The 22,161-nt window shown below is 46.7% G+C and overlaps 1 protein-coding gene across 7 annotated transcripts in view; it reads right to left on the bottom strand.

The window, feature by feature from the left end:
* Positions 1-22,161, bottom strand: part of setd5 (SET domain containing 5) — a 73,431-nt gene that overhangs the window by 5,412 nt on the left and 45,858 nt on the right. The window contains exons 2-21 of one of the 7 annotated variants that reach the window (XM_030375211.1): positions 11,675-11,977; positions 7,770-7,872; positions 7,123-7,388; positions 6,959-7,017; positions 6,661-6,842; positions 6,503-6,541; positions 6,046-6,348; positions 5,622-5,770; positions 5,416-5,533; positions 5,194-5,303; positions 4,646-4,892; positions 4,287-4,370; positions 3,979-4,128; positions 3,516-3,890; positions 2,944-3,204; positions 2,294-2,411; positions 1,867-2,093; positions 1,595-1,651; positions 973-1,479; positions 518-610 (exon numbers count right to left, since the gene is read on the bottom strand). In XM_030375211.1, the coding sequence (XP_030231071.1) occupies positions 518-610; positions 973-1,479; positions 1,595-1,651; positions 1,867-2,093; positions 2,294-2,411; positions 2,944-3,204; positions 3,516-3,890; positions 3,979-4,128; positions 4,287-4,370; positions 4,646-4,892; positions 5,194-5,303; positions 5,416-5,533; positions 5,622-5,770; positions 6,046-6,348; positions 6,503-6,541; positions 6,661-6,842; positions 6,959-7,017; positions 7,123-7,388; positions 7,770-7,872; positions 11,675-11,745 (3,519 nt within the window). In that variant the 5' untranslated portion in view covers positions 11,746-11,977. Of the gene's footprint in view, positions 1-517; positions 611-972; positions 1,480-1,594; positions 1,652-1,866; positions 2,094-2,293; positions 2,412-2,943; positions 3,205-3,515; positions 3,891-3,978; positions 4,129-4,286; positions 4,371-4,645; positions 4,893-5,193; positions 5,304-5,415; positions 5,534-5,621; positions 5,771-6,045; positions 6,349-6,502; positions 6,542-6,654; positions 6,843-6,958; positions 7,018-7,122; positions 7,389-7,769; positions 7,873-11,674; positions 11,978-22,161 lie in introns of all 7 variants that reach the window. The other 6 variants (XM_030375212.1, XM_030375210.1, XM_030375213.1 and 3 more) reach the window with 6 other exon arrangements.

Raw genomic sequence — 22,161 nt, 5'->3', positions numbered from 1 at the left:
AATAAAACGGCAAACTCTGCACATAATGTCCATAGGATGGACAGGTGCATCCCACCCTTCAAATGGTGTGTGCTATCAACGAGCAAGCCAACAGTATTTTCTTGCAATTTAGGAACAGCACATGCTACCGAACCATAATAAACATGAGCACCAACAAGGACACTTTTGGGGGATGCGTCCATGTCCGATTGGGCTGGAGCCCTGTATTACACCGTTGTACTTTGTGCAAACTTTGTTTGATCATTCTGTGAGGAAGCGGGCTGGCAGGAAAAGAGTCATGAATGGTATGTAGCAGATACAGAAGGGCGTTCAATTTACTTTCATTCGGGGCTGGAAGGCAACTAATGCGTTTACTGAATCTCACTGAAAAGAATAGTGTCCACCACAGCAAATCAAAATAAAAAACAAATGAGGGGGGGGTGGGGGGGTGTGGATGTGGCGTTTTATGCAGATGCAAAAAACAAATATTGACATGCACACTAATAGAGACGTATTTGGATAGGGAGAATATATTCACCATATTCTGTACTGGCTTGTATTGACTTCTTACAGCTATAGCCTGGTAACCGGGCCTTCCTGCCAGCAGACTAATGCCATGCTGATTGGCCCTCTGCCTTGGAAGAAAAGCAGGAAGAAAGACTTGGAAAAGGTTTCAACCATCACTCAGAGTGACGAGGAAGAGGAAGGTAAGGACAGAACAGCTATAGGAGGTATGCAGGAGGAAGAATAATATAGAGGAGCCATACATTCATAATCATTTCAGATATCCACAGAAGCACGCACACGCAAACATCTTAAATGGATCCACATTTGTAGTTCATTCCCATTCCCTGGACAACTGACCTAAGAACCTGTGATTTGGGACAAAGCTTATACAGCTGAAACTGTAACAGAGGAGGGCCTGACTGACGAGCTACAGCTTGGGCTTAATATTCCAAACGCCATGCAGGGTCACACGCTCAACCAACTTGCCTTCTTCTTCACTGGTTGGTGGCCAGTGTGGGGGGACGTGCCGCCTAGGTCCCCAGCACCGTAGTTGCTCTCGCTGTAGAGGTCCCCAGCACTGTAGTGAGACTCGCCATAGGGGGACATGCAGCCTGGCTCTCCAGGGGGGCCCTGGATGCCTGCGCCCCCAAAGGAAGGCTCCGGCGGGGAGAAGCGGCCCTCAGCCCGGGAGGGGCGCTGCTCGCCGTTCCCCACCGTGGCCAGGTTGGCGTTGAGCGGGGAGCACGTGTATATGAGGTTGAACTCTGTCCTGAACGCCGGGTCGCGGCCCGGAGGCGGGGGGGCAAGGTCCGAGGGGGGGCAGGACGGCGGGGCAAGGCCCCCCGACGCAGGGAGGCCCTGGGAATCGTTTCCGTAGGGCCCCCCGGGGAGAGAAAAGTCCTCTGAGGCGGGCGCGGGGCTGCCGGAGCTGGAGGGCAGCGAGAGGTCCTGGAAGAGGAGTTGCGGTCCGTCGGCATCGCTCCGCAAGCAGGGCTGGGGACAGAAGCACAGGGTTGGGAGGGCCCGATAGGACATGGGGGAAACAGGCGGGTTTGCTCTGTACCGAGAGGTGATGACTCAGAAGGGGGCTGTGTCGAAGAGGGCTTACCTCAGGAGATATGGACTCAGGCCGATGTACGGGAGAGGCCTCTGGGGACGATATGTTCTGCAGGGTGACCCAAAAGAAGAGGACATTCATAGATAAATGAGACGATCACACAGGGCCTCTAGGACTAGGAGGGCTAGCTGTACTTTAAACCAAGTGCAAGGCCTTTCAAAAGATACATTATGAGGTCAGTGTTGTTTAACCAGTGGATGTGACTGCGCCGTCTCAAACTGCTTAATGAAGGGTTCTGTAACCAGTGGATGTGACTGAGTTACCTCAAACTGCAGGGGCGTGTTGCAGCGGCTGGTTGGCAGCGAGGGGATGGGCGAGTAGCCCAGGCTGCTGGGCAGCAGCAGTGGGCCACAGGGCAGACCCATCAGGGGGTGCAGAGGGTCCTCGGGCAGCGGCGGTGTGATTGGCGACAGCGGGCGGGACAGGTGCTGCATGGGGAGCGGCACGGCGGCGTACTTGGCCCGGCGCTTCTTAAAGGGGGCCAGGAGCTCTGTGAGAGGGGTCCAGAGTCGAAACGAACGATCAAATAGAAAAACGAATATTAGGAGACATCATGTTTTAGAACCAAAGAATCCTGACAAACACACATGGGCTGTCTCTCACAAACCACTCACTGACTGTTATATCATCCAATCAGTTTATTCTCTTTTTGACGGGAAGCTGGTGGGTATAACGCGGGGGAGAACATACCGTGAGACGTGGGGTTGGGCGTGGATCTGCTGCTGGTGCTTTGGTGTGACGAGGTGGACTCCGAGCCGTCCTCCAGGCTGGCTGAGCAGCTCTCGTCCTCTGCCTGCTTGATCCAGCGCTTCTCGGGACAACACATTACAGCATGAGGCGTCAAGGTCACACGGTTCACTGAGACATGACCACACTGGCCAAATCTAGTCCCTTCTCCTCCTGGGCCTGTCCATTCACATTACGCCAGTGTTTTACACCACTACACTAAATTGGAGCTTCCTGAAAAGGTCTCCATATTGGATTAATCTGAGGCTGCCCACCTTCTGTTGCTGTGTGGGTGAGAGAACGGATACATTTCTAAAACAAAGAGGACGCAGAGCTGTGGCGACTAAATGCCACAGTGGTCCGGTTATGACCGTGAGAGAAGGCTTGAACTGAAACAGCAATCAGGTTTTAGTATGGGCCAAGGACAGCCTCTGGTAAACGCTGTTGATGAGCCAAACGGGCGGACTACGTTTAACATACATACCGCTTTTGTTCAGTCCGAACTATGAAAACAATTGCAATAGAGATTAATTCAGAGGCAGCAGATACCAATTCCAATAAAGGACTAGAGCTAGAGTCAGCGTGCCTGACCCCAGCTTCGAGCAGGTGCTCACCTTCTTGTAGCAGCCATAGGTGCCATCCATTTGCAGCGGCCGCGGGCGGTGGCGTTCCGGGTTGAAGGGTGAGCCGAAGCGGACGTAGTGTTTGGGCGCGGTGCAGATGTAGGAGGTGTGGGACAGGCCTGGCAGCATGTTGAGGGTGGTGGCCAGCACCGTGGGGTCTGTGGTGATGCGCAGCGGCCCATCCGAGGGAACGTCCGGCTGGATCTTCTCCCCAGTGGGTCCTTTGTCGTTCAGCCACTCCGTCACCAGGTACTTAGGGGTTGAAGGGGAGTTCACATTAGACACTTGAAAAGCAGTGTGGTCCTAGTGGAAAACAATTTGGACCGAGTTGGTAAACCATCTGGACCATTATTGTGAGTCAAGAACTGTTCGATCCATTCCATATTGATCTTGCAAACAGAGTTAAAGTTGGAAAGTTCTTGGATATTCATATGTTCACTGTAATAATGCTGTTGTAAGTGGGGGCTGTAATTTTTTCACAAATTAACAAATAATTGATAGAACTGGTGAAAACAGCTAGAGACGTCCACAAAAGCAAAAACCTCAGAAGATTTCTCCCAAACCTTTTTTGTCTTTGGGTAGCGCAGGGTGCCTCTGTTGAGGCAGACCTCAGGGTCCAGGAGATGGCCGGCCCCCAGGCCGCACTCCCCCGCACTGAGCTCTGTGTTGAACGGTCCGTGGAGCCCCTCTTCCTCTGGCACTGCCGTCTGGTCCGTGGTGGCGGTGGCGGCGGCGGCAGCGGCGGCGGCGGCGGCGGCGGCCTGCTGGGCCAGGGCCTGCCTCTGGCGGCGGGCGCGCTGCGAAGAACTGGAGCGGTACCGCGAGATGCGGCTCTTGGAACGGGGCTTGCTGGAACGGGCCGGCGGGGGCTTAGTCGGAGCGGCGAGGCCAGGGGCCGAGGATGTCGGTGCCTTTTCTGGCTCGTTTTGGGGCAGTTCCTACGGAAGAAAGAGGAAAAACTCTCAGGTCAGTTGCTGGACCAAACAGGATGAACCTGATGGAGAAAGGGTTTTCACTCCAACGGACCATAACGTAGGTGGCCCGTCGGGTGCTGATGCACACGGCTGCTGTGCTTCCAGTAGAGGGGTTCACTGCTCCGTCCGCGGGGTCCAAACACTCCTCCTTAGGGTCCTCCGCTCCCATTGCTCGCCGTCGTTTCTCCATGCTGTCAAACGCCTACAAACAGGAAGACAAACACTGTTCGTAGGACCTTCTTAAACATAACAAAACAGGGATTTGAGACAAATGCTTTCCTTTCAAAAAGGTCCTCATTGTGTTGGTGTAATAAGCACCTCTGTATTTTTTGAAACCTTCACTATAGTCCAAAGTGTTACCTTTTTGCTGGAGCTGATGAGGCCATTCTCGTCCACTTCTCCCTCCTCTGCCTCTTCCTGCTTCATCTCATCCTGGAGCCCGTCCTTCATCATAATATATAGACGACTTTACAACACTATCCAAATACCACAATATTTAGAATGGGTCTTCTTAAATATCAATGTAAATGTTGTTTAAAATAAGTTTATATATTTTGTGCACCAACATGCTGACTGAGTTAGTGTGCGCGCGTGTGTGTGTGGTCGAGTGAGGACACAAGGTATAGAATGTGAGAGTCAAGATCGAGAGCACCTGATGCTCAGCCACCATCACAAGGCTTTTAATTGATAGCTAACTAGCTTTCCGAGGGAAATGCCACCTCTGTGTCGCTGGCTGCATGCAGCTCTCCGGCCTCCGGCTGCTGGCTGCCCTCGTCGGAGGTAGCCCCTGTGGCGGGGCCTTCGCCCCGCTCCTTCTTGCGGGCTTTGCGCTGTCGGGTCTCAGCCCCGGTCAGTGAAGAAGGGGCAGAGGGGGTACACGACGGGTCCTCCTTGGGGCGGAGGTTGTGCTTCTGCACAGGGCAGCTCTGGTTGCCCTTGTGGCAGGCGCAGTCCACTTTGTAGTTGCTGAGGGGGTTGGTGTCGAGGGGGGGGACAAAGTGCATGTCGGTATATGCTGTTGTTTCATTTGCTTCTGCTGAGGTAGACGATACCATAGACTCATTGAATTAATTCATCAATGACTCATTTTACTGAACCTTTTATTGTCAATATTGCTTGCTATTGATATCCTAGTTAAGCCCTCCCCCAGTGCACAGCATGAGTGTTACAAACTGTCTCAAACCAACTCAAATCACAAAGAAATAATGTTGAACAAGCAAACGCTTACTGACAAAGAAATGCAGTTTTAGGGAGCCGTGATACTGACCAGCTGTGGAACTCGTAGTCGAATGCGATGGTGACTTCGGCATCCTTGGTGATGTGCCCGAGGGCGTGTATACAAAGGTGCAGCATTCCTTCTGCCATCACATGCCGAACCTTCAGTGAAGACAAGACAGAGAAACAAATAAAGCACAGCCCTAAACAAAGTTCGAAGAATATGACCGTGGTTCATTGGAAATAAAACAAATAAATGAAGAAAGAATCTCACCTCGGCATTAGGCGTGCACGACCTCCTGATGAAGCGGGCGTCGTTGCCAAAAGTCCGCGCGTCCACACACATATCCACTTGGTCGAACTTGGAGTAGAACAGCACAAACGGGTAGGGTCTGCAGAAACAGAGTAAGAATAATGGTATGTGGCACCGGGAGAGGACTATCCTTTTGAGCATCATTTTTACTTATGAAGGTGACTTACTTCTTGAAAAAGTGCCCGTTGACCTCAAACTGTTGTTTGAGCATGACCTTTCCCCGGTACTCTATGATCAGAGTGCCAGGGTCCATGTTCTTAGACGCCCTCAAAGTCTTCCTGTGCTTTTGCACCCGCGTAACACGGCCCAGCTGGAGCTGAAACAAATTCACATTGCATTTCATAACCACACAAGAGTTGGACTATGGAAAACTCCGGCCACATATCACACAGTGAGCATCCCTCTGACAGGGCCTTCTATCAAACTTTGGATAATTGCATCTAATGGATAGAAAGGGAGTGGTCTGGCTCGGGTTAAGCCGATTTAATTTCTCAGTCATCTGGGCTTCAGATTTGGGCCTTAGGGGCAGTCTATGCAGCAACCTCCCTGAAGAAAACAAGTGTGTAGTGGGAGTTTGAGAGGTCAGCTTACCTGCATCTGGGAGCTCAACACTGCGTTGTTGCTAGCTGGCTCTGTGTGGTCGATGCTGTCCACGTCAACACTGAGATGGGTCGTCGCCGTCGTCGTCGTGTTGATCTTCGACTGTTGTGCGGTTGCTGTGGCAACGCTCTCCGTCTTTGTCTCTGCTCCGCAGTGCGACTCGAGAAGCGTCTGGACGTCTGCACTATACTGGTTGGCGTGGGCCTCGTCGTACTGGTCCGTCCACTGGCGGATCTTGGTCTCCCAGCCCTCTGCAGTGTTCTCGTCCAACACGTTGGCCTCTGTGGTCGAGTTCTGCAACAGGGGGTGAAGGAGGGCAGTGTGGTTATGACCAGTGGCTGACCACAAGTGCAACTCAGAAGGGATGGAACCAGCTAAATGCCTCAGGCTGGTTGACTAAACCAAGGTATGACTACAAAAAAATAACATTAAAGCATTCAAATCGTACCTTCATCCTCATGGACTTTCTAGAACCCTCTCTGAAGGCCTAAAAGAAAAAAAGGAAAGGAACGTTATGTGGATATACATTTACCATCAAGCCAAACATCCGGGCAAATGCCACGCACAATGGCAAGCATTGCCCAGCTTTTAAAAACATACCTTGACCTTCTTGCTCTTGGGCGTCCCGCGAGCCTTCTCGGTGCTCTTCTTCCTCTTCTTGGACTTGTTCCTCTTGATGCGGTTGACGGTGAGCGTGATGCTGGTCGGCGTGTGCTGCGTGGCCGTGTACGACACGCTGGCCGGAGACACTTCCTCATCTCCGCTCTCCGTTGCGCTGCTCTCCCCCACTACGCAGAGAAGCTAGCATGTCATCACGCTGTTTACAGAGGCACATGCCAGCCAACAAGATGAACCAACAAGAAGACGCACGCCTTACTACATCCTGGTCGCTCTTTCAACTCACCGGATATATTCTCTGGCTTCCTGTGCTGGCCGTCGGGTGCTTTCCTCCAGTACACGCCCCTGCGGATAGGGCCGGAAGAACAAGGTGAGGAGGAGACGTGGGGATAAAAGCAACCACAATACAGGCGCGGCAAAACTCTGCGCCCGGTCCAGAGATGTGCTCACCTGCAGTTGTGGCACTTGTTGAGCTGGCCGTCGGAGGTCAGGGTGCAGCGGCACCAGCTCTCAGGGTCCTCAGAGGACGAGCTGTCGCTGTCCGCAGAGTGGTCCTCGGTGCCGGCGCGCCGGCGGAAGCCATGGCCGTGAGCCACGCCGCCGTTGAGCTCCATGCGGGGAATGATGGTTTGGGAGAGCGGGGAGGCGGGTGGGGTGGGAGGAGGGGGAGCGCCATAGTTGTGATCCTGACAACACACAACGGAAGACTGTTGCATCTTCAAAGAACGGGTGTTCAGGCAAAACAAGGAAAAAGTAGGGAGGGAAACGAAAAATGGAGACGAATGAAAATGAAGGCAAAACACGCTATGTGAAACAGTGCAGCAGTGGTAACTAAAGATGCATCGTAAAGATAGATTTATCTATAGATATCTAGATCTATAGATTTAAATAGAGATATATTGTAGTTATGGCAGGTTAAATACGTATGTTTAGCTTTGTTCAAACAACACTTGTGGACAAGGAAGTAATGGATTTCATGGTCATGAGTGAGGTACTCGTTTTCTTAATTTATTTTCTTTACATTTGTCCTTTGGGTCGTGTTCCAACACAAATTCAGGACAGAGTCAAATAATTTAACCAATGACCTGTGAGCTCACCGTATAGGGCAGGCCCCGGTACCCATGGCTCTGTGCACTCCCACAGCTGTGGCTGTTGTAGTTCTTCTCATTAACCGCAGGACTTGCTTCCACTGACTCAGGGCTGAGACAAAGGCAAAGAGAATGACTTCTTCCAGACAGACACTAGGTGGAGCCACAGCCCAAAACATCTCACAGTGAGCAGAGCCATTTGGGAACCTAAAGAACCTGGCCAACATTATTCTAAAATACTATCCCTCCCCCTGAACAAAAGGTAAAAATGAAATGTTAAAAAGGGTCTTGAGGCAAATGTTTTGAGTCTGGATTGTAGGCAAGCGTGTCGAAGCCAGTTGCAATCCATAGAACCACTATAACTCAAGCGCACGGATGTTCATTACAGGCTGCTGGCGATTCCTGGTCACATAGGCCCGGCTTCACTCATGTAAAGTACATTTTGACTCCTTGTAGCAAACAAGATTAACATTATCTAGGGCTGTGGTCAACCGAGGGAAATCTTGGCTGAATTCCGACCAATTGAAAGGTTGAACAAACTGCATGAAATCTGCACTATCAATCTGCAAATAAATCGGCAGGCTATCGTCTGTGCTGTTTGGAGGCAGTGGGTATCAGATCCACTCTTGGTCCGAATATTACTGGTCCGAAGGATAAGGCTGCGATGCATGCCAGGGATGCATGCCAGGGCATGCGATGCATGCCAGGGCATGCGATGCATGCCAAATACAATACACCTTTCTTAAATGGAAAAACTGGGGAGTTTTATCTCCTGTCCTATAAGGAGCATAGTCTATTAACCATACGATTCTCAAAACGACAGAGCCTTGAATATTATTTGTACACATAATTAATGTTGTTTCTTATACAATATAGCCTATCCCTCAAAAATAAAAACACATCACCTGTATACGTCCCTCCCGCCCCTGAAGATAAGGATGACGCAGCATATCGCCCACCCAGAACCTGACATTATCATCTCTAAGAGACACAAACTAATAACGTAACAATGTCTTCATATGAATTCATATAGCCGGAAATGCTTGCATACTTCTAAATGTGTTTACCGTATAGGGCTGGGCAAATATAGTGCCCAGTTTATAGTATAAATCAATTAAGTTTAGCTTAGTCTTGGCCCGATAATATTAGTTAAGAACTTGGTAGATTGATAGTGCGTATTTTGCGCTGCTGCAGAATGCTTTCTGATCCTTTTCCTCCCTACAGGGTTCTGTTTGAATACTACGATATCAAGCAGGACTGCTGTGTGGACGCACATGTCTTTCAGACACCCTCATCCGTTCTACGGAGACTAGTAAAAAGCTTCTTCTTCCAATCATCACAAAGCAAACTGCTTTGAACACTGCACATTTTTTATAAGATTGCACGCGTGACTATTGCCGTTCACCGAAGAGAAATCGCACACAAGGAGTATTGAGGGCCTGGATCCCCGCAAAAAGAAGAACGAACATAGCTACAACGTGAAGGGTCAACATGAAGCGCTACCATGAAGCTTTACCATTAAGCGTTAACTTAAGCATTAACGTGAAGGGTTGCCCCCAAGCTAACTTACCATGAAGATTTAACTTTAAGCATTAAGGCGGAATTGTGGTTCCACGTTGCACAACGCAAGGGGGTTACGGACCCGTTACGCCCTTGCGGACCCTCCTTCCGTCGACCGCAAGGACCTGACGTGCCGCGTGCGCCTCCCAAAAATTGTAACCATGCGTCGAGGTGACGCAGCCACAAGGGCTGTGGTTGGTCTGCTAACTACACCTTTTCCGGCGTTAAGCTTTGTATGTAAAAAAAAATAAAACCATGGGAAAAGATTTGAATTTTGCATTTTCGAATATAATGTCCAGAATGGACAACTACGAACAAATAGCAGCCTATCTTCTGTTTTTGTTGCACAATGTTTGAGTCGTATTCAGCTTTCAAGTTGCTAGAATCAATATCATAATCAAAATTTCTAGTAGTAGACCAATAAATAAAGTAATAGCATGCACAGACAAAGACCAACTATTTGTTCTCTCTATACCACAGACACGCATATCGACACGTAAACCCAATGGCGCAGAACCATAAAGGTTTATGACTACGTCGAAGCGACTGTGTGGTCATTGCCTTGCGTGAACGTGGGACCATAATCAGCCTTCCAACATTAAGCGATAACTTAAGCGTCGACCTAATCGTTAACTTGAAGTGTTAACGTGAAGAGTTGCCGTGAAGGGTTGGCGTGAAGCGTTAACTTAAGCGTTAACCTAAGCGTTACCTTAAGCGTCCTTGGACTGAGATGTCTCCGCCGCTACATATTCTATCCCTGGAATATTGCTTTGATATTCCCATGAAATGTAACCCAAGCATTCCAATACTAAATTGAGATTTTAATACCTACCTAATGAACGAATATTGGAATGTTCACGAATAGCACTAATAAGGGACTTGCCTTAAAATGATCATAGGGTAGGGCTAGCCGATTAATCAAATTTTTATCGCGATTTCGAGAACAGCTGGATACATATCTGAACATTATTTTCTATTTGACCATTTTGTTTATGGGGAAATTCTCATTTACAAAGTATTTTTTGGAGAGAAATTATGAATAAATGCATCCCTATATGAGGGTTCAACCGTCAGAGAGAAAGGAAGGCAGTTTAGTTCAATATCATACAAATGCCCACATACCTGATCGACCGATTATATATTATCAATATATATTTTTTTCGTTTTCTTCGGCGTGATTTACAGACGGTTTAATAAATGTTAATTTTTTCCCCAAATTGAGACATTGTAACATTTGTTGTCATCATCATGTCATTTTTATGAAGTAAATTGAGGGAGGCTTAGCCTGGAAATCCAGACCCCCATCTAGAAAGCTGTAGGGTCTGGCAACGAGTAATGAAAATTACCCAACTCGAGGGGCGGTGTCACGTTAAAATTGTACCGGGGGCGAAAATTGTACCGGCCTACGTCATCAGTTGTTGACAAATTCCAAATCTGCCCGGCAACAGACGACGCGATCGTCTGTTGCCTGGCAACGGGCGATCGCGTCGAATGACGTAGGAAGGTTCTTGAACAATCGCAAACTTTCATGCTCGTTCATTGCACTCCTTCATTGAGCGTGACAAGACAGGTTTTTGAAACCTGCTTTAAACACTCAGTTTACTAGCTAAATTCGATTAAACAATTCAATACAAATATAAAGTAAAAACAAGTGTTATCTAGCGATCCGTTATCTGTATTATGTTATTTCGTCTTTGGAAACATGAGCCGAATGTTTTTTGAAACCTGCCCGGCAACGGACAACCCAATCAAATCAGTTGTCAAGTTGTCAACAACTGATGACGTAGGCCGGTACAATTTTCGCCCCCGGTACAATTTTAACGTGACAGCGGCACCAAGCATGCATTTGAAAATATCACTGGATAAACACAATGGATAACACTACGACCAATCAGAAGAATACAAGGGGTGACGTATCCAGACCAGCGGAGCTAACCAATAGATAAGACTCTTGCCGTATCCGGTCGGTAAAACAGCAACGCTTTTGGTCCGCCTACATTGATACATCGATGTGATTGATTAATGTTCTGGGCCAGGGGAGGGCCAGAATATACACAAGTATATTTCTCGTTCCCAGAGTGTGCTCTCGCGAGAACTCTGGATTTCCAGGGTATTATCGGCTCCAAATATGGGCTAAAGAAAATCGTTATCGGCGAATCGGCTAAGGCTGATGAAAAGAAATCGGTATCGGTATCTGCCCTAAAAAAATCCATATCGGTCGATCTCTAGTTAAGACCCTCAGACTGTTTAGAATGGTCCTTAAAACTCACAAGCATATCATGAAATGTATCAATATCGTCACATCAACATCACAATCGTGATTGTGATGACCGAGTGCAGCATTCTGTACTCACTCGGATCCAGCAGCCATATCGGAGTACGAGGTTTCAGGTGTGGTGACTCCCAGCGCGATTACTATGCTCATGACGTCCAGCGGCACGCGGGAGGGTGGGGGAGGCAGGGGAGGGAATAAAAGGAGGTATATTCAAGAAGTGTTAGGGGAGGAGGAGGAGGGGGGAGAGATGAGTGGGGGAAGGGAGGGGAGGGGGGGGGGGAAGGGGGTGGGGTTGGTTACAGGGCCCCAACTGCAGTGACTGTCCACACCAGAGGGGGGGAGCCGCTGAGCCGCCGCCCACGGCTCACGGTCATGGGGAGACCTGGAGAGGAGAGAGAAGAAGAGGGGAGACTAGAGTTAAAGAGGGGCTAACGTCATGAGGAGACTTGGAGAGGAGAGAGAAGAGAGGAGACTAGAGTTAAAGAGGGGCTCACATCATGAGGAGACCAGAGTTAAACAGGGGCTCACATCATGAGGAGACCAGAGTTAAACAGGGGCTAACGTCATGAGGAGACCAAAGTTAAACAGGGGCTAACGTCATGAGGAGACCAGAGTTAAACAGGGGCTCACGTCATGAGGAGACCAGAGTTAAACAGGGGCTCACGTCATGAGGAGACCAGAGTTAAACAGGGGCTCACGTCATGAGGAGACCAGAGTTAAACAGGGGCTAACGTCATGAGGAGACCAGAGTTAAACAGGGGCTCACGTCATGAGGAGACCAGAGTTAAACAGGGGCTCAAGAGGAGACCAGAGTTAAACAGGGGCTGACATCATGAGGAGACCAGAGTTAAACAGGGGCTCATGAGGAGACCACAGTTAAACAGGGGCTCACGTCAAGAGGAGACCAGAGTTAAACAGGGGCTCACGTCACGTCATGAGGCCTAAAAAAAAAAAAAGTTTGGTTCCTGTTGGCTGTCAGTTGAGGTCATGGGTAGGTAGGGAATTTATTTTATTTTATTTTATTTTTTTTTCCAGCGGCAGCGAATGATAGGTAGGTTGTTTTCATTTAAAAACGAGAAAATTCGCTCATCCTTGTACAGAAAGAAGAGGTGCTGTACCAAAACGTAATTATAGAGGTGCTGTACCAAAACGTAATTACATTAAAAAAAATAAACTTTTTTTTTTTTTTTTTATAAAACTCATAAAATAATTTGGGTCGCACATAAATTGACAGGGTCGGTCGGAAACCGGAACCAAACAAAAAAATGTTTTAGGCCTGGGGAGACCAGAGTTAAACAGGGGCTCATGGGGAGACCAGAGTTAAACAGGGGCTAACGTCATGAGGAGACCAGAGTTAAACAGGGGCTCACATCATGAGGAGAGCAGAGTTAAACAGGGGCACACATCATGAGGAGACCAGAGTTAAACAGGGGCTAACATCATGAGGAGACCAGAGTTAAACAGGGGCTCATGAGGAGACCAGAGTTAAACAGGGGCTCACATCATGAGGAGACCAGAGTTAAACAGGGGCTAATGTCATGAGGAGACCAGAGTTAAACAGGGGCTCACGTCATGAAGAGACCAGAGTTAAATGAGGGGACCAGAGTTCAATAAAACGTAGCAGAAGGGACAGTCATTGGAGAATCCTTGATTACTTTCACACAGACTGAAGGTGAAGGAGGGTAACATTTGTGGTTGCACACATATTTGTACCAGAAAGTATACAAAAAATAAAATAAAAAGACAGTACCTGACCATATTTAAACCATTGAACAGTTTTCCTTCTTTCTATTTTGAATTATAGCTCTGACACACACACACACACACACACACACACACACACACACACACACACACACACACACACACACACACACACACACACACACACACACACACACACACACACACACACACACACACACACTAGAATGACCCGGTACACTTAATATAACGTGTTGTTTTACCGTTTATCTCCACTGTGAAGCAGGGTGTGATTGGGTCAGTGTGATGTTTCAAACAATCTGCATAGTGCTTAGTACCTCAAAGAGGTGGTTAACCACACAATACAGTGCTGGCTTACATCAATGCTAATGGTAATCAACTGGATCATCGGTTAAATCACAAGGGAAACCCCCAATTTCACTGTGATAGAACTCAGTTTTTGCTGACTAAAATATAACATAACGGTCTATTCAGCCAAGACTGCTCACGGTTTCAACATATAGAAATCCTGTTCATCATCATGTTAGTGGATAAACAAAACTACCCGTGAACATAAAGTTGCATGGGAAATCATGCTAATAAATTGCCCATGGTTTGCCGAGTCATCCTTACAAAGAAAGAATGTCTGACGAGAAACTTCCGGTTGAAATGAATGGTGTGCATCCTGTGTTAGGCGGTCCCTGTCCACAGAGGAGTGGCAGCTGTAAGGGCAGGGGGTTATGAAGAGCCCCTCCAGTAGGGGGCTTCCTGACTTCCAGACCGCCCGGAGGGGTGAGTCATCTATGCCGTCATGTGATCCGATCTCTGGAACACTGACCCACACTCTCTCCCTCCTCGGCAGACGCAGAGCTCAAGGCTTGCAGGAGGCACAACTCGTAACAGGGTGAAAATAGGAAAAGAGAAGCTACTTCTGTGCTGCTTTCACACGCTCGGCATGGAGACTCTACGGCTTACACCAAGGTCATGTCTCGGCCGAACACATGCGCGTACGCACACAAACAGCCCCACACGCCTCCTTTCAAATGTCCCATCAGAAAAGACAAGGCTTACAGAGTTCAAATATACGGAGGAGAAAACTGTAATTATACATGTGAAAGCAACAACAATCACACATTAATGGAAGGCTTGTGGCTTACAACAATGCCTCCCAGAATGTATGACATTTGTAAGACTGCCCCATGGTTACAGATGGCCGCCGCTTTCACTATTCAGTGCCAAGGCAACCATAGCAGGGCTGGGGGATTTCCAAAAACATGGTCAAGGTCAGTAAACCCTAGCCATTGTGCAACCAGAGAATGTCACTGGCCGCTGGTAGGACCTAGCTCGAAGGGAAAATAGACATTTTAAACTGTAAAATACACGCTACTGCCCACTGGTTGACAAGCTGCTAGTACATGAGGAATCAACAAATACATGAGATTGTAATCAAGCCATATCACCAAATTGTTATCAATATGGCTATTGTTAAAATAAAGTCAAATTCTACAAATTTAGTGGTATATAACAGCCAAGATTATGCCACAAGACACATACTTAAAGTTAGGGTAGGAAATTTTGACAAACCAGAAAGAGTAAGCTAGATTGTGAAGTATATTTAATTTTTAATAATCAAGTGGTTAATATTAACCTCTTCGGGCGTCCGTCCAAAGCCACTCCCCCAAAATATATGAATAGCTTCAGGAAAAGGTATGCTAGTCTTGTGGAAGACTGCGGTCATCTGCAATGAGTGCACAGGCATATGCGTTGAGGGCAAGTGGGTAGACAGAGAGGTAGGCCACCCAATCATCCTGACCCAATGAATTGATTGGAAAACGGTCTTATTACAGGCATGCGAGAGTCACTGATCAAACATTTCTGTCAGGGCATTTGATTTATTTAACGCTGTCTCGATGCAAAGAACATTTAAACAGATATGACCAAAAAACTTTCTAAAATGAATGACCTACCCTAGCTATAAGGGCTGTTCAGAAAAAATGTAAATGAATGTATATCCTTGTGGGTAGTGGCTTCACCAAGAAACTATTTTCTTGAACCGGCTGGCGGTTTATCAGCTCCGTGGCGGCCTGGGCCCTTCCCAAAAATAGCTGCCACCGTCTGTTTGCTAAGCCACAAAAAGGGAGTTGCTGGCTGGGCCTCTGTCAAAAGGGCCAGACATTGCACTTGGGAGCCTTATTCCATAGGAAGAGAAACGCGTCTCTGTGCAGCCCCCCTCCACATCTCATCTACTTGATGGCTCGTTTCACTGGCTGTGAAAGAGGGGCTCAAGTTACTGACCGCCCCAACAACACCTATACACTTCCACTCCTAGAAGAGGTTCAGTTTGAGGACACAAACGTATCTCTAGCAGTGTCTCCATCCAATGCCCTACCATGCTATATAATGTCAATGCAAACCTCTTCCTGCAATGGTCTCATTTTAAAATCAAATCAGATCCCACCTTCAATCACACTTGGATGGAGAAAGTGTCCTTCTTTGACAGAAATAAGAGCAAGACCTTCCCTTTAGCACTGAGGCTTATCCAAGCCAACTGTGTGAATGGCAGGTAAAAGAACTGGTGAAATGGGAGATCATAAGAGGATTTTCTTTCACCACAGGCCTGGAGGACAGTTGTGTTTTTCCACTGGGAAAGCCCCTGCAGTAAGGCAGACAAAAGCTATGCATGGCTTCTGTTAGGGATGGGTCAGAACAATCCAATATTCCATTACTCGTTCACGATGGTCAAAGCCCAATGTTTACATTTGGACTGTTACAAAAACAACCCCTTTCAAATTAAAACAATTTAATGGACAAAACAAGAGTTGGTCCTCAAGCCCAATTCGTTTTTCTGTTATATTAGTCATGCACAGAAAAATAATATACAGAATGCATAAGCATAAATATTAATATATATGCATACGCAACAAACAGCCCCACTAGGCTACTGAGTGTGGAGCGGGAAGGAGTCTGACGTCACTCAACAGTGCATTGTGCAAGTTACGTAGTTAGTTTAGATTGTGCCCGGCCTGCCTAATCTCATGTCTAGGTCCCGCAGAAGTTCCAGCTGGGCAGTGGGCACACTTGAAGAATTCAAAAGACAATGAAAATGGAGGTCTGAGGCCTCTGCAGATGTGCGGAATAGATTGAAATTGCAGCTGATGTAAATAGTTAAAGGGGTAGTTCGGAATTTTGGATTGATTGACATTGGCCAGATTCCCAAGTTAGACTTGGCAGGGCTCCAGAGTGCGCCTAATTTGGGCGCACGTGCGCCTAGAATTCGGGGTAGTGCGACCAAATATTTTATTTGGGCGCACCGGTGCGACTGAAAATTTATCTGGTATAATTATTATTATTTTTTTTTTTTACAGAGCAGTCTATTCATAATATTGTAATGACCACGGAAGAGGCAGTGAATGAAGTATTGATTAGACAGCGATTTATTAGATACCTAAAATAAACCGTTGGAACACGCAAGACCGGTAACAATAGCAACGGCGGTAAACAAACCCGCGAAGCCCAATCCAGGGGCCTGTACTACGAAGCTTCGATTAGAGGGTTAGCGAGGTATGTTGAGCTGAAAGCCTGGGTTAGCTGTACCATGAAAGTCGATCTCTTTTAGCGTCGCAGTATCACCATGGTGACTTACGCTCGCAACCAAACCTGGTCGGGAGCAGCTTTTCAGGGAGTCTACCCGGAGATCGGCTACTTATATCGCCGTGCGCAGCTTCCTAGCCCCTCCTCCGATAATGGCGTCACCATTTGTGGGTGTTCTCATGGACCTCGGCGCACTTATCGTACAGGCGTCTCTCCGGGGACAGAGGGTTTTTCGGGACAGAGCCGATCCCTTGGCATTGTCTGACGATATTCGGCATTTATTTAAGGCATTTATTTAATGGTCAAAATATCATTAATCAATGGCGTAAATATCGACGGTGCAACCGGTGCAGCTGCCCGGTTGCCCCCCCCCCGTCAACAACTCAGCGCAAGGCAGGCACGGTCCAACCCCCCCACCCCCCCCCCCCCCGTTAACAACTCAAAACTTGGGTGTGCACCATAAATACGTGCTGGTGCACCCAAATTAAAAATGTAGGCGCACCAGTGCACCCAAGGAAAAAGTTAGTCTGGAGCCCTGCTTGGTCTTCTTTGTCATTTGGGACAGTTTAACACATTTCATTCACCCGAGGCAAATCAACTATAAAGCCAGACTGTCGATGTAAATGTCTTGTTGATAGAATAATGTTAGAAATAAAACCAACCTTGCATAGCATTGCATTTTGAGGGACTTGCTGTGTCTCAGCAGATGTGTTAATTCCTGGTATTAGGCTACGGCAGCGGCGGACCGATCTAGGTAAAATTCCACTGCTGCTGAGAAAGTAGTCCCTCAAAATGCGATGATTCATGCGATGCGAGGTTAGTTTTATTTCTAACATTCTATCAACACAGACATTTACACCTATAGTCTGCCGTTATAATTGATTTACCTTGGGTGTTCTGTGGAGTAGGGATGGGGATAGGGATGCAAATTATCGAGTAATTAATTAATCGATAGTTGTTTCATCTTATCGATCGATGATCGATTAATTGATAAGCGGCAATTCTTCTGCGAAGCTGAATTTCCTTCTGAATGCGACACATTTAGGTGGTAATTCAACGAAGTCGTTTAGTTGTTGTACTTTAAAATACTTCCACATATTTTGCATTTGGCGTCTTTGTCGTCATTAACCAACTTAAAGTGGCTCCATACTGCACTCCGTTTTGCCCTCTTCATCATGTCAGTGTCCCGCTTTTCGTTTGTCTTGTCCTGCCGGGTTCCAATACCCGTACTGTCCGTACTTACTACCCCAAATTTGAGTACGCAGTACTCCAATTCAGATCCGGCGAAAAGAAGTATACTTCAAGGACCCGGATGCCGTACTCAAAACGGGCTAATCGTTAAGTGTGGATCGAAGGACACTCCCCTTACTCAACGGCAGCCTTCTTAGCTACGTAGCAGAAGAGGCGGAGCCAGGCTGAGCCAAAGTCGGCGCATTTTCCACATAGCCTGCATTAATAGAGTCATTTTGTAGTTTTTATAGTTTTTATAGCTTTTTATAGCTGCTAGGCGTAAAGAGTTCACCGTTCAAAGCGGGATGTTTATTGCGGGGGAGGAGCCACGGCGGCAGTCGTGATCGTAATTTCCGGTTAGTGCACCACGGAGTAGCCTACTCGATTTGGAACAGCACTCACATCTGAAAAATTAACGTAGTAGCCAGTGCGGATAGTATACTTCCTTTAAGTATACTCATGGAAGTACGGGTACTGGAACACGGCCCTGCTTTGCTTGTGTTCCCGCTTGTGTTCCCGCGTGTGCGTCAAGTACGTCAAGTGCGCCCTCACGTGGACGGTTGGGGAATTACAGGTTAAAATGCGATTAATTGCAAGTAATTTATTTTAATCGAGTAATCTCTTATCGACAATTAATCGATAATCGATTTATTGTTTGCATCCCTAGATGGGGATCATTAATATTTATTGATATTAGGGGTGCAACGGATCACAAAACTCACGGTTCAGATCGTGTCACGGTTTTTGAGTCACGGGTCGGATCATTTTCGGATCAACAACAACAAAAAAAGTTAACAAGACAAATGTAACTTTAAATAAAATGTTTAAATGTGTAAAAACAAAATAAAGTGAAAAATTAGGAATAGACCTGCTTCCTTTAAGCATATTAAATATCTAAAAAATTGCTTGTGTCCACATTAAAAAAAAAGAAAAAAAGAAAAGTGCAATCTGAGGCATTATTCCTTCTTATTTTTTAACATGGATAGTAAATCAAATAAAATAAAAACTGTGTCCAAAGGAAGCACAGCAGACCTGGATTTACAACTTCAAATTCAGGATGTCTGCATTGCCTGGGGTATGTCCCGATGTATGATAGAGAAATTGCTGTGTTTTATTTGGGCATTTTGTATATCCATTGGTTTTTGTTGGAAAACTCATTGCTCGTTGACCGGAAACAGAAAGGGGGGCTGGTTGTAGTCTTTTCGCTTGGATCTAGCCCTTGTGTTGATACGGAGAACCGAGAGAAAAGACTACAACCAAACAAACGGTCAATTTCCGGTCCAGTTTCATTGGGATTTACGAAACGGCAAGTCAAAGACGACAGAAAGTCTATTTTGCTACGATACTTGATTAGGAACATCAACGAACACCACTAACCACTCGGTGAGTTGCACATTTCTGAAAACGAACGTTTAGGGTGGTTTTAAGGACAGGTTTGTGAATGCCCAAAGCAGGCCTTCTGAAGCAGGCAGGGGCGAATCGAAATGAGCCAAATACCTGAGACAGGACCAATAGTCAACATTTCGGTGTGTCAACCACTATATTTCATCCTAGACAAACCAGAGAGGGGGCTCAATGAGCTAAATAACGGAATTTTCCTTTAAAACATGCGCTGATCACGTGAACGCACAACATTTCTTCTCCTTTTTTTTTTTTTTTTTTTTTTTTAATCAGCCGATCCGCGGATTACTTGCGTCCCGAAGCGTGTCGAGTCTTTATCGATACCACTAACGATGCTTTTCTATTAATTGGTGGAAATACGATGCGTTTTTATTGATGAGGAAAATATTTAGAAAATAAATAACTTTATTTTAAATTAAATATGTAATTCTTAATAAATATTGACATCAGTATTTTTAATTATAGATACTAAAACGATTAGAATACTATACAACTTTATTTGTAATACAGAAACATGAGTAATACAGTATTGCTCATGTTTCTCCCCTAAAACTCAATTTCCCGTTTCTTTATGTTACATTTGAACGCATCATGATAACAGTCAGCTCAGTTTACTGAGCAAACCTCAACACATCATCACGCAGGACATCTGAAACTTTTAGTTTTTAAGATAACTAGCTTGTATGCTGCTGATTACAACACCGATTTCACAATTGGATTACCGTATTTTCCGCACTATAAGGTGCACCGGAGTATAAACCGCAGCAGCTAAATTGAATGATGTGTACATATATAAGCCGCACTGGACTATAAGCCGCAGGTGTTTTAATGTTGAATTACCATTAGGGCTGGCCCGAATGCCATTTTTCAGGCTTCGAATACTCGTTGGTTTTTCCGAGCGAATATTCGAATACTCGTTCCAGAAAAAAAACACCATCAAAAACAACAATAATTAGGGATGCAAACAATTAATCGATTATCGATTAATTGTCGATAAGAGATTACTCGATTAAAATAAATTACTTGCAATTAATCGCGTTTTTAACCCGTAATTCCCCACTAGTCCACGTGAGGGCGCGCTTGACGCCAGACGTACTTGAAGCACATGCGGGAACGAGCGGGAACGCAAGCGCAGGACAAGACAAACGAAAAGCGGGACACACTGACACGATGAAGAGGGCAAAACGGAGTGCAGTATGGAGCCATATCAAATTGATTAATGACGATAAAGACGCCAAATGTACAATATGTGGTAATATTCTGAAGTACAACAACTCCACTACTTCGTTAAATTATCACCTTAATGTGTCGCATTCAGCCGTGCTACAAGCAGCCGCGAGTGGTTCTCAATCGCAGCCTACAATCCCCACTGCGTTTGGACGAAGGGTATGTGGCTCCATAAAATCAGAGGGCATTACCCAGCGGATCTGTGACATGGTTACTACACACCTGCTGCCGATAAATGTGGTTGACGGACAAGGATTTCGAGAGGTACTAAAGTACATCGAGCCAGGGTACAAAATCCCCTAAAGAACAACCATAACCATCCGCGTGGAAGCAAGCTACGTGAGGAAGAAGGCAGAGTTGAAGATACAACTTGCAACCGCGAATGTGGCCCTCACAACAGACTGTTGGACTTCCTTAACTACAGAAAGCTACATCACAGTTACATGCCACTACATTGAACCGGACTGGCAGTTAATGTCAGCAGTCCTAGAGAGCATGCCAGTGAGGCATACGGCCAGGGCTCCAGAGTGCGCCTAATTTGGGCGCACATGCGCCTAGAATTCGGGGTAGTGCGACCAAATATTTTATTTGGGCGCACCGGTGCGACTGAAAATGTATCTGGTATAATTATTATTATTTATTTTTTTACAGAGCAGTCTATTCATAATATTGTAATAACCACGGAAGAGGCAGTGAATGAAGTATTGATTAGACAGCGATTTATTATACACCAATAAACCGTTGGAACACGCAAGACCGGTAACAGCTGCCCGGGTTGCCCCCCCCCCTCCCCCTCAACAACTCAAAACTTGGGTGCACCATAAATACGTGCTGGTGCACCCAAATTAAAAATTTAGGCGCACCAGTGCACCCAAGGAAAAAGTTAGTCTGGAGCCCTGCATACGGCTGACAATTTAGCTGACAAGTTAAATCAGGCTGTGGATATATGGGGACTCAGCGGCCGTGTAGTTGCTTGTGTACACGACAATGCTAGGAATATCGTCTCGGCAAACAGTCCCACACGAGTCAATTGGCTCTCAGTTCCATGTTTCGCCCACACTCTGCAGCTGGCCATTAACGACGGTTTCGCTACCTACATTAACCGAGTCATTGTAGCTGCTAGCAGACTCGTGCAACACTTCAATCATGGCAATCCAGCAAACAAAGCGCTCGCAGCAAAACAGAAAGAAATGCAGCTACCGTCTCATAAACTCATCCAATCCTGTAAAACCAGGTGGAATTCAGCCAGTGATATGTTTAACAGACTAACGGAGCAGCGGTGGCCCGTATCTGCTGTACTGTCAGACCGCACAGTGACCAAACTCAGACGCGAGGACGCTGGAGCTGAAAGATGAATATTGGCAAATGATGGAGGATGTGGCGCCAGTGCTGGAAACACTCAAGTGTGCAACC

The sequence above is a fragment of the Gadus morhua genome, chromosome 13, assembly GCF_902167405.1.
Source record: "Gadus morhua chromosome 13, gadMor3.0, whole genome shotgun sequence".
In the NCBI taxonomy this organism is placed as follows: domain Eukaryota; kingdom Metazoa; phylum Chordata; class Actinopteri; order Gadiformes; family Gadidae; genus Gadus; species Gadus morhua.
This window is presented reverse-complemented; position numbering and strand designations above follow the sequence as displayed.